Genomic DNA, 12,232 nt, shown 5'->3' with positions numbered 1-12,232 from the left:
TCAAGAACTGGGATCCCTGTCCCTTTAAAGACAGGCATCCTGTCTCCACGAGCTGCTGGCCAATCAGAGAGCTGGTTACGCCACCAGGAGTGGTGGCTGCTGCCGGTACTGCAGAGGTCTTGGACCCAGGCCCTGCGCTGGAACCCAGACCTCAGGTAAGTGAGGTGGGGTCGCCGGGGCCAGTCCGGAAAGCCTTGGCGAGGGGAGGGTGGTCATGTAGTCTAGGGGAGGGGGGGTAAAGTGGTTCCTGGTGGGGTTCCTCCACGAGCTACAGATTGCCCAGAGAGGAGTCATCCTTCCCCCAAGCCCACAGGGCGTGCACCTCGTGTTATAAGCCTCCCTCCCCACCTCGTCACTAGTAAGATCCCAGAGGCAGCAGGAAGAGGCCCTTAATTGGCCGTTAATGTTAATAGACATTAGGGTGGGAAAGCTGTTGTCGGCCTGTCCCATCTCCGGAATGATCGCTTGGCGATGGGGCCTCCGGCCTCCCCGCCACCCGTCGTGATACTCCATGGCCCCTCCCCACCTCGGACACTACCTCACCGGACCACATAAAATCCCAGCCTTTATGTGTGGAAGTGTTTCCTATTTTCTCTCCTGAAAGATCTGACCCTAGCTTTTAGAATTTGGCCCCTAGTCCTAGACTCTCCAACCAGCGGAAATAATTTATTTCTATCTACCCTAACTCCTCCCCTTAATATCTTGAAAAACTTGATCAAATTGCTCTTAACCATCTAAATTCCAGGGAACACAACACTGACTGGGGAATCTCTTATCTCCTTTTTGGTTATTTTAGAAAAGGGATAATCCTTTGCCAGCTACATTGCATTGGGTTGCTCGGTATGCCTTCATGCTGTGCATTTTAATAATGCTCACTCGGTAGCACTTTCCCAGCATTCACTGATTTTAATGCTCTTAGGTAGTCCATCAGTTGTCAAGTGAAATAAATTATTTGGATTGATTGTTTTCTCACTGGGGGTTGGTTAACTATCCTTGTTTAAGTCTCCAAATTTCCCTTTTGATTTATTTTCCCCAGCACTATGTCAGGAAGAAGACTGCGGGAAGCTGTCAAGCATGTAAGTTGCTAATCTGTGTCAACTTACACCAAGTACTTCAGATGTGCTCGAAAGTGCTTAAGCTGAGAAATACATCAAAAATATATCAGTTGAGCTCCCTGATGGTCTGGTGGATAAAAGCACTAGCGAGTGCGGTATTAAGCCAAACAGGTCAGAAAGTCCTGGGTGTGATCCATGGTCTGTGCTATATCAACTGATCTCAGACAGGGGAACAGTTAAGGTGCTCCATGAACCAAGTGCAGAGTGAACTTTCCTCCTAATTGCTATCCAATGCTACTTGCCAGAAAATGTCCTGTGCAAATATGAACTGGATCAGGCACAGCTGAGATGCCCTCTGTGGTTGAATAGTCCATTGACATCACCATCTAGATTATACAGGAAGAAGGGCCACGTGACTGAGGTGCAGAGAGCTGTGGCACTGTACCACAGCTAGAAGAAAACAATGCTTTCATGTCTCGTTTCATACTTATTATGAAGCACATCAAATCAAATTGAGGCGCACGTCAAATCTTTGTGAATTGCACACTATTCTTACATACAAAAACACTATTTCATTTATATTTTCCATGTTTTCTTCTTTCATGTTTTGTTAGCAAGAAGCCCTGTTCTTGCCCAAAAACAGCAGGCAGACTATTGGCCCCTGGCCACTGCTGCTCTGTTCAACCCAGTAGAAGGTTTGCAAGAATGGCCTGGAGTGATTCTACCTCTCAGATACACCCCTCTCCTTGAATGCCTCTGCTTGGTGCCTGAAATCAGAACTTGCTGCGTCAGACTCTCATCTGCTGCCATAATAGAGCACAGCTCATTGCAACTCAAATATATTGTGCATCACTAAATCCTAGACCTCAGTTTATTTTCATTGCTAACATAAACTGCTCTATTAATCTCTTAGGCGCTGACGTTCCTATAAAACCTTCAATATATTCACTTAGTTAAAAATCAATCAATAAGTCAAAGAAGAACTTTGATTTCTGTAGCGCCTTTTATGACCTCTAGAAGCTCCAAAGCATTTTGCAGCCAATGAAGTACTTTTGAAGTGTAGTCACTGTTGTAAAGCAGCCAATTTGTGCACAACAAGCTCTCTCAAACTGCAATGTGATAATGACCAAATAAGTAATTATTTTTTGTGATGTTTGGTTGAGGGATATATATTGGATAGGATACCCGGGAGTCATAGAGTTATGCAGCACAGAAACAGGCCCTTCGGCCCATCGTGCCTGTGCCGGCCATCAAGCACCTACATATTCTAATCCCATTTTCCAGCACTTGGCCCATAGTCTTGTATGCTATGGCATTTCAAGTGCTCATCTAAATACTTCTTAGATGTTGTGAGGGTTCCTGCCTCTACCACCCCTTCAGGCAGTGCGTTCCAGATTCCAACCACCCTCTGGATAAAATTTTTTCTCCTCAAATCCCCTTTAAACCTCCTGCCCCTTCCCTTAAATCTATGCCCCCTGGTTATTGACCCCTCCGCTAAGGGAAAAGTTTCTTCCTATCTAAACTATCAATGCCCCTCATAATTTTGTATCCCTCAATCATATGTACACAGTGCTCCAGCTGTGGTCTAACTAGCATCTTTTACAGCTCCATCATAACTTCCCTGCTCTTATATTCTTTATTAGCCTCGTCTGATAAAGGCAAGTATCCCATATGCTTTCCTAACCACCTTATCTACCTGTGCTGCTGCCTTCAGTGATCTATGGACAAGTACACCAAGGTCCCTCTGACCCTCTGTACTTCCTAGGGTCATACCATCCATTGTATATTCCCTTGCCTTGTTAGTCCTCCCAAAATGCATCACCTCACACTTCTCAGGATTAAATTCCATTTGCCACTGCTCCGCCCATCTTACCAACCCATCTATATCGTCCTGTAATCTAAGGCTTTCCTCCTCACTATTTACGACACTACCAATTTTCATGTCATCTGCGAACTTACTGATCATACCTCCTATATTCACATCTAAATCATTAATGTACACTACAAACAGCAAGGGTCCCAGCATTGATCCCTGTGGTACACCACTGGTCATAGGCTTCCACTTGCAAAAACAACCCTCAACCATTACCCTCTGCCTCCTGCCACTAAGCCAATTTTGGATCCAATTTGCCAAATTGCCCTGGATCACATGGGCTCTTACCTTCTTCACCAATCTCCCATGCAGGACCTTATCAAAAGCCTTACTGAAGTCCATGTAGATGACATCAATTGCTTTACCTTCATCTACACATTTCGTCACCGCCTCAAAAAATTCAATCAAGTTAGTCAGACACGATCTCCCCCTGACAAAGCTATGCTGATTATTCCTGATTAATCCCTGCCTCTCCACATGGAGATTAATCCTGTCCCTCAGAGTTTTTTCCAATAGTTTCCCTACCACTGATGTTAGACTCACTGGCCTGTAATTACCTGGTTTATCCCTGCTACCCTTCTTGAATAATGATACCACATTCACTGTCCTCCAGTCCTCAGGCTCTTGTGGCCAGAGAGGATTTGAAAATTTGTGTCAGAGGCCCTGCAATCTCCTCCCTGGCTCTTTGAAATAGTGCCCTGGGATGTTTGGCTTCCATGTGAGTATGCAGACAAAGCCTTGATATACATCTCATCGAAAGGACAACACTTATGAAGGTGCAGCACTCCTTCAGTACTGAACTGAAGTGTCAACTGAGATTTTGTGCTTAGGACTCTGAAGTGAGACTTGAATCCCCAACTTTTTGGCATAGAGACGAAGGTGCTAACCAGTGGGCCATGGCTGACACCAACTTTAGATGTCATTTGGAATGACTACAGTTGGTGATAAATTTTATTGTTACTTAGAAGACATGTGACACCAGCAGGGCAGCATTTATTGTCTTGAAGGCATTGAATTACACACATGGGCTGGATTTAATGGGCCCCAGGAGGCAGGCTAGGAGGTGGGGGGCCCATAGAGTAGCAACGGAAGGTGCAGGGGGCAGAGGGCCCGTCGCCTTCCTGTCGCAATGAGATAAAGTCGGGGACGGGAAAGGCCGATGGCAGCCATCCTGCCCAGAGGCCAATTGATGCCCATAAGTGGCCTACTATTAGCCACCAAAGGGCCTCTTCCCGCTGCCGCTGCCATTCAACCAGTGACGATGGGTGGGGGGGACCTTCCCCATGTGGGAAGGTCACCTAGTCAAACGAGGCAACCTCCCTGCGGCCTTGGGGGTAAGGCCTCCTTCGTGGGCAATTTGTGGCCCACGGAGGGGCCCTGGCAGCAAACAACCCACTCCCCTATAACAGCCCCCTCACACTGACCACTACCCTCTCCCCCCCACCCCATTGCCGGGGTCTGCCTGGTTGGCCCCGGCAACCCCGCCTCACAGGCCTGTTGTCCCAGTCTCCAGTGCTGGGCCTGGTCCCAAGCCTGGTGTAGTACTGGCAGTGGCCACTGCTCCTGGTGGCATTAATGATATTACTGAAATGCTGACCCTTTGATTGGCTGGCAGCTCTTGGAGCTGGGATTGCTGTATTTAACGGGACAGGTATCCCGGTACCGGGTGCCTGAGTGCCGTTGAATTGCGTTGAGGGCTCCAAAAGGCCGAAGTGGGTTTTCCACCGCCTTTTCAGCCTGGTGCCAGAAGCTCCACCAGCGTGATTAATCCAGCCCATAGTATGAGGCAAAGTCACGTATGAGAATGTCAGGTTCACTTTTCTGTAGGGCATCAGTGAGCCACTTCAGTTTGTTGTTTTCTGATACCAAGGCCTGCAAATTCCCATAGAGGTTTGAACTTTCAATCTTTAGATTGCTACTGTACTACCATAACCAATAAGCTCCCAATCCCTGTCATTACTGCCCTCGAGATACAGCTGCACTGTAAGACTTTTAAAATGTCACGTACATGCAACTTCAAATGTTACCTTTTTTAAGTATTTTCATTTCCACTCCCTCTTTCAGCAGCATAGAACATAGAACAGTACAGCACAGTACAGGCCCTTCGGCCCACGATGTTGTGCCGAACCTTTAATCTACTCTAAGATCAAACTAACTACCTACCCTTCATTCTACTATCATCCATGTACCTATCCAAGAGTCGCTTAAATGCCCCTAATGTATCTGCTTCTACTACCACCGCTGGCAGCGCATTCCACGCACCCACCACTCTTTGTGTAAAGAACCTACCTCTGACATCCCCCCGAAACCTTCCTCCAATCACCTTAGAATTATGCCCCCTGGTGATAGCCCTTTCCACCCTGGGAAAAAGTCTCTGGCTATCCACTCTATCTATGCCTCTCATCATCTTGTACCCCTCTATCAAGTCACTTCTCATCCTTCTTTGCTCCAATGAGAAAAGCCCTTCTCCCTCAATCTTTCTTCGTAGGACATGCCCTCCAGTCCAGGCAGCATCCTGGTAAATCTCCTCTGCACCCTCTCTAAAGCTTCCACATCCTTCCTATAATCAGGCGACCAGAACTGAACACAATATTCCAAGTGTGGTCGAACCAGGGCCTTATAGAGCTGCAGCATAACCTCGCGGCTCTTAAACTCAATCCCCCTGTTAATGAAAGCCAACACACCATATGCCTTCTTAACAACCCTATCAACTTGGGTGGCAACTTTGAGCGATCTATGGACATGGACCCCAAGATCCCTCTGTTCCTCCACACTACCAAGAATCCTGTCTTTAAGCCTGTATTCCGCATTCAAATTCGACCTTCCAAAATGAATCACTTCACACTTTTCCAGGTTGAACTCCATCTGCCACTTCTCAGCCCAGCTCTGCATCCTGTCAATGTCCCGTTGCAACCAACAACAGCCTTCCACACTATCCACAACTCCAGCAACCTTCGTGTCATCGGCAAACTTGCTAACCCAGCCTTCCACTTCCTCATCCAAGTCATTTATAAAAATCACAAAGAGCAGAGGTCCCAGAACAGATCCCTGTGGAACACCACTGGTCACCGAGCTCCATGCTGAAGCATCTGTCCCATTCTCTCACAGTAAGCACAAGTCAGTCCCAACAGTCAGGGAGAGATAGAGGAGCAGATATGTAGGCAAATCTCAGAGAGGTGTAAAAATAATAGGGTTGTAATATTAGGGGATTTCAACTTCCCCAATATTAACTGGGGTAGTCTTAGTGCAAAAGGCTTAAAGGGGGCAGAATTCTTAAAGTGCATACAGAAGAGCTTTTTGAGCCAGTTTGCAGATGACGCGAAGATTGGTGGTGTCATAAATAGTGAGGAGGAAAGCCTTAGATTACAGGACGATATAGATGGACTGGTAAGATGGGCAGAGCAGTGGAAAATGGAAGTTAATCCTGAGAAGTGTGAGGTGATGCATTTTGGGAGGATAAACAAGGCAAGGGAATATACAATGGGTGGTAGGACCCCAGGAAGTACAGAGGGTCAGCAGCACATGTAGATAAAGTGATTAGGAAAGCATATGGGATACTTGCCTTTATTAGCCGAGGCATAGAATATAAGAGCAGGGAGGTTATGATGGAGCTGTATAAGATGCTAGTTAGGCCACAGCTGGAGCACTGTGTACAGTTCTGGGCACCACACTATAGGAAGGATGTGATTGCACTGGAGAGGGTGCAGAGGAGATTCACCAGGATGTTGTCTGGGCTGGAGCATTTCAGCTATGAAGAGAGACTGAAAAGGCTAGGGTTGTTTTCCTTAGAGCAGAGAAGGCTGAAGGGAGACCAGAGAGCGAACAACAAAGAACAAGAACAAAGAACAGTACAGCACAGGAACGGGCCATTCTGCCCTCCAAGCCTGCGCCGATCTTGATGCCTGCCTAAACTAAAACCTTCTGCACTTCCAGGGTCCGTATCCCTCTATTCCTATCCTATTCATGTATTTGTCAAGATGCCTCTTAAACGTCTCTATGATACCTGCTTCCACCACAAAATTATGAGGGGCATTGACAGGTTAGATAGCAAGAAACTTTTTCCCTTAGCAGTGGTGTTAATAACCAGGGGGCATATATTTAAGGTAAGGGGCAGGAGGTTAAGAGAGGATTTGAGGAAAAAAAATTTCACCCAGAGGGTGGTTGGAATCCGGAACACACTGCCTGAAGAGGTGGTAGAGGCAGGAATCCTCACAACATTTAAGAAGTATTTAGATGAGCACTTGAAACGCCATAGCGTACAAGGCTATGGGCCAAGTGCTGGAAAATGGGATTAGAATAGATAGGTGCTTGAGGGCTGGCAGGGCTACGATGAGCCGAATGGCCTGTTTCTGTGCTATATAACTCTATGACTCTAAGTCTATGAGGCTGAATATAATTTTGATTCCTAGATGATAAATGAAGGCAATCTGCAACAGGTAAAGATAAAATCGAAAAACAATCTAAAAACAGTGGCTACACTTCAAAACTAGAAGTATTTAATTAGTTGTAAAGTGCTTTGGGATCTCCTGGATCATGAAAGATGTTACATAACTGCAAGTCTTCCTTCCTTTAAATACAGAGAAACCCCAGACTGTCACTCATTTTTGAGAAACATTCCCTGGGTATGTTCCTATTATTTATTGGCTAAATGAGTGATTCCATTCAGATCATATTGTGGTATATTCGAGCACATTCATGCAGATTCAGTCCTGTCTCCATCTGTCCCAAAGTCACTGTTCCCAGCTATTTACCCCCTTACAAATGCAATCAATATTAAACATCTTAAACCATCAGTGACCCTCCCCCACCCCGGGTCAAGGCAACTCCCAAACCTTCCATACTCCTAATAATCAGGGTGTATTGAATTTGCTGTTCAATCCAAATTATGAATCAGAAAACCTATCAGGGAACCTGTCATACACTCCGTGAGTAAAACTAAACCTTCCCTCAGTACCTCCCTGAGTAAAACTCAACCTTCCCTCAATACACTCAATGAGTAAAACTCAACTTTCCTTCAGTACACTCCCTGAGTAAAACTCAACCTTCCCTCAGTACACTCTGAGTAAAACTCAACCTTCCCTCAATATAACCTTCCCCAAATTCACTCCCTGACTTAAGCACAAACTTCCCTCAATACACTCCCTGACTAAAACTCAAATCTCCTTCCATACACTCTGACTAAAAGAGGAATTTCGAGCTTTCTTATCATGTGTCGCCAGACAACATTTAATAATACTTATTATTAGATTTTGCCAAGAACTTGTTTTAAAGACACAAATGACTGAGCAGGAAGGGAATGAATTAGTTAGAATGTTTAATAAATGTTCACATTGACATTTGATTATAAAAACATTCCTTAATTAGAGCAGTACTTATAATGGATGCCTTACTTTCTCCCTCCCAGGAACTTGAATCCACTGGGTCTTTGAAGGATGTAGATGTTGTTGTTTCGGGACTATGTAATGTTTATACACATTATATCACTACATATGAAGAATACCAGGTAATGAGCCACTTCATGCCTTCTTAGAGGGTGGTTTAACAATAGATTTTGTGTTATTGGTGGAAATCCAATTCATATCAATGGAATTCTGCAGAGCTATTTTCTGATTCTTTTTCCTTTTAAGATTTTCCTAAAATGACCACTGTTTTTAATTAAATTCAGAGGTAAAAATTTGTTGGTGCCTGGTTTTTGGAGCCAATGCAATAATTTGGCCCCAATGCATGCATGAAGTGGAAGCCAAACGCTCCTCAAGTAGTTCATCCTTCTGCAGAATTGAATTGTAGGCACCCTGCATCTCCAGGGATGTGGAGGGGGCAGCAGGAGGGGGCTGATCGTGGCCTTTGGGAGTGTTGTTGAGTAGAAAGGAGCACTCTTGCTCCGTCTGGGTTCACATCAAAATTTAAAACAATGTTTTTTTTACATACCTTTCTGGTGGTGGCTGCTTGTTAGGCTGCATCCATGCCTGGGCACCCTGAGCAGAGCAGAGTGATGTATGGTTCGCTCAGGATATCCCATTTTTCAAGGGAGGTCCTCAAACAGTTTTTGGGTCTCTTATTAGCACATGCAGGGGATCTAATGCTTTGGGTGGTTGCCCTGGTTGGCTAAAAACAATATTGCCTTTTAGGTATTTATTTAGAGATACAGCACTGAAACAGGCCCTTCAGCCTGTATTCTTGTGCACAGGACATTTGAAATTGACCTTAATTGTGCCATTTTTATGCCTGTAAATTAGGTTCAACTTCTAGGCAACTGTGATTTTGCCTCTCTCAGCTTTCTATATCAATATAATAACAAGGAAATAACGTTGAATTTTCACTGGGTTAGTTAGATTACAGTTGGATTATTACATGCAATTGTGGACAACCCATTGTAGAGAGGGTATTAGAGTTGTGAAAAAGACATGGTGAAAGGAATGATTGGTCATAGATAGGAAGAAATGTTTGAAAATTTGAGTCTTTTTTCACTGGAACTAGGGGTTCCAGTGGAGTGGAGTCTAATAGGTTTACAAGAATATGAATTCTGAGAGGCTAATAAAATTCCAAATCAAGAACAAGGGCCATAAACATAAGATTATTGGGAGAAGAAAATGGGAAGTTCAAAGTTTTCATACAACATGTTATTAGAACATGGAATGCTTTACCACAAATGCCTCACCATAGAATAATACAGCACAAAAGGAGGTAATATAACCATTCTGTATCAGCACTTTGATAGAGCTATTAATCCCACTCCCCTGCTCTTTCCCCTGTATTTTTCCCTTCAAATGTTTCCCTTTTGAATATTACTATTGATTCTGCTTCCACCACTCCTTCAGGCAGTGCATTCCAGATCACAACACCTTGCTGTCTAAAAAAAATAGTTACTTCATGGCACCTCTGGTTCTTTTGCCAATCATATTAAATCTGTGTCCTCTAGTTACCAACCCTTCTACCACTGGAAATTGTTTCTCTTTATTTTGTCAAAACCATTCATGATTTTGAACACCTCTATCGAATCTCTTCTTACCCTTGTCTGTTCTAACCAGAGCAACACCAGCTTTTCCAGCCCCTTCACAGAATTGAAGTCCTTCATTCCTGATACGATTCTTGTAAAGCTCATCTGCACCCTCTCCAAGGCCTTGCCATCCTTCCTAAAGTGTGGTGCCCAGAACTGAGAATAATACTCCAGCTGAGACATACCCCATGTTTTATAAAGCTTTAACATAACTTCCTCACAGAATCACAGAACTGTTACAGCACAGAAGGAGGCCATTCTGCCCGTCGTGTCTGTGCTGGCTCTCTGAAGGAACAATTAACTTTATTCCTGCTTTCTCCATGTAGCCCTGCACATTCTTCCTCTTTAGAAAACAATCCAATTCCCTCTTGAATGCCTTGATTGAATCTGTCTTCACCACTCACTCAGGGGGCTGGATTTTGTTCCCAGCCTGACGGCGGATCCTGTGGCGGTGCTGGAAATTGGAGCAGCAGTGGCCGCCACAGAACCCGACGCTGGGATTGCCGGGCCCGATCTTTCTGGCAGTGGGGAAGCTCTGGGGTGCCCCTGCCACTCTGTGACGGGACCCCAGTTAGCATATTTAAATTGCATATTTACATTAAAATGTAAACTGCAGCAATCTTACCTTCAGTTCCCAATCTTCAGTGTGACATGTGGCACTCGAGCGCCTTCACTTTCCCATCCAGGGAACGTTGGCGCCACTGAGGTGGGAAGGGGGTGAACGCTGCACTCTGATGGGTATGGGGGGGGGGTGTGGGGGAGGAGGGGTGAGCCCTGCACTCTGATGGGTATGGGGGGAGCGGGGGAGGAGGGGTGAACCCTGCACTCTGATGGTTGGGGTGAAGGGATGAACTCTGTACTCTGATGGGTGGGGGTGGGGAAGGGGTCAACTCTAAACTCTGATGGTTGGGCGGTGGGGGAGAAGGGGTGACCTCTGTGTTATGGTGTGCTGTTTGCAGGGATGGCAGCCTTTTAAAAATGGCATCAGCACCTGCTCCTTCAACAGGTGGTGCCGTAAATGGCATCGCCGAGGCTGCCCCCCACCACATGATTTGGGGGGAGGGAGGGTACGGCAGCCATTAATATATAAAGTGGCTGCCTGCCGCGTAATGGCAGTGGCGCAGGTCCCGTGGGGGACAGCCACCATGTTCCCGCCCGCCGGCACTATCACCAGCGGGAGTTCAAACTCTAGACCAGACAGTACGTTTCAGATCCTAGCCACTCGCTGCATGAACAAGTTTTTCCTCATGTCTCCATTGCTTCTTTTGCCAATTACCTGAAATCTGTTTGCTCTTGCTCTCAATCCTTCCATCAATGGGAACGTTTTTTTCCCTATCTACCCTGCCCAGACCCCTCATGATTTTGAATAGCTCTATCAGATCTCCTCTCAATCTTCTCTTCTCAATCTTCTCTTCTCCAAGGAAAACAGTCCCAACTTCTCCAATCTATCTTCGTAAATGAAGTTCCTCATCCCTGGAACCATTCTTATGACTCTTTTCTCTACTCTCTCTAATGCCTTCACATCTTTCCTAAAATGAACTGGACACAATACTCCAGATGCCGCTGAACCAGTGTTTTTTTTTTATTAGAGATACAGCACTGAAACAGGCCCTTCGGCCCACCAAATCTGTGCTGACCAACAACCACCAATTTTACACTAATCTTACATCAATCACATATTCCCTACCACAACCCCGCCATTCTCCTACCATCCACCTACACGAGGGGCAATTTACAATGGCCAATTTACCTATCAACCTGCAAGTCTTTGGCTGTGGGAGGAAACCGGAGCACCCGGCGGAAACCCACGCGGTCACAGGGAGAACTTGCAAACTGCACACAGGCAGTACCCAGAACTGAACCCAGGTCGCTGGAGCTGTGATGCTGCGGTGCTAACCACTGTGCCGCCCCCATCCTATGCACGTTTAACATAACTTCCTTGCTTTTGTACTCTATAACCCTATTAATAAAGCCTAGGATACTGTATGCTTTATTAACCGCTCTCTCAACCTGTCCTGCTACCTTCAATGATTTATGCACATATACAGGCAGGTCCCTCTGCTCCTGCACCCACTTTAGAATTCTACCCTTTCTTTTATATTATCTTTATTATCTTTATATTTTCTTTTTCCTCCCAAAATGAATCACTTCACACTTCTCGGCATTGAACTTCATCTGCCACTTGTCCGCCTATTCCACCAACCTATGTCCTCTTGAAGTTCTTCACTATTCTCCTCACAGTTCACAATGTTTTCAAGTTTCGTATCACCCACAAATTTTGAAATTTTGCCCTGTATACCAGGGTCT

At 45.5% G+C, this 12,232-nt stretch overlaps 1 protein-coding gene across 1 annotated transcript in view; it reads left to right on the top strand.

Annotated features, from left to right (window-relative positions):
- asah2 (N-acylsphingosine amidohydrolase 2) overlaps positions 1–12,232 on the top strand; it is a 137,809-nt gene that overhangs the window by 81,123 nt on the left and 44,454 nt on the right. Inside the window, exons 16-17 of the mRNA XM_068052503.1 lie at positions 1,037–1,076; positions 8,333–8,431. Coding sequence (XP_067908604.1) covers positions 1,037–1,076; positions 8,333–8,431 — 139 coding nt within the window. The remainder of the gene's footprint in view (positions 1–1,036; positions 1,077–8,332; positions 8,432–12,232) is intronic.

Source organism: Heterodontus francisci, chromosome 20 (genome assembly GCF_036365525.1).
Source record: "Heterodontus francisci isolate sHetFra1 chromosome 20, sHetFra1.hap1, whole genome shotgun sequence".
NCBI lineage: Eukaryota > Metazoa > Chordata > Chondrichthyes > Heterodontiformes > Heterodontidae > Heterodontus > Heterodontus francisci.
The sequence above is the reverse complement of the archived record's forward strand: the minus strand, read 5'-3'. Positions and strand labels throughout refer to the sequence as shown.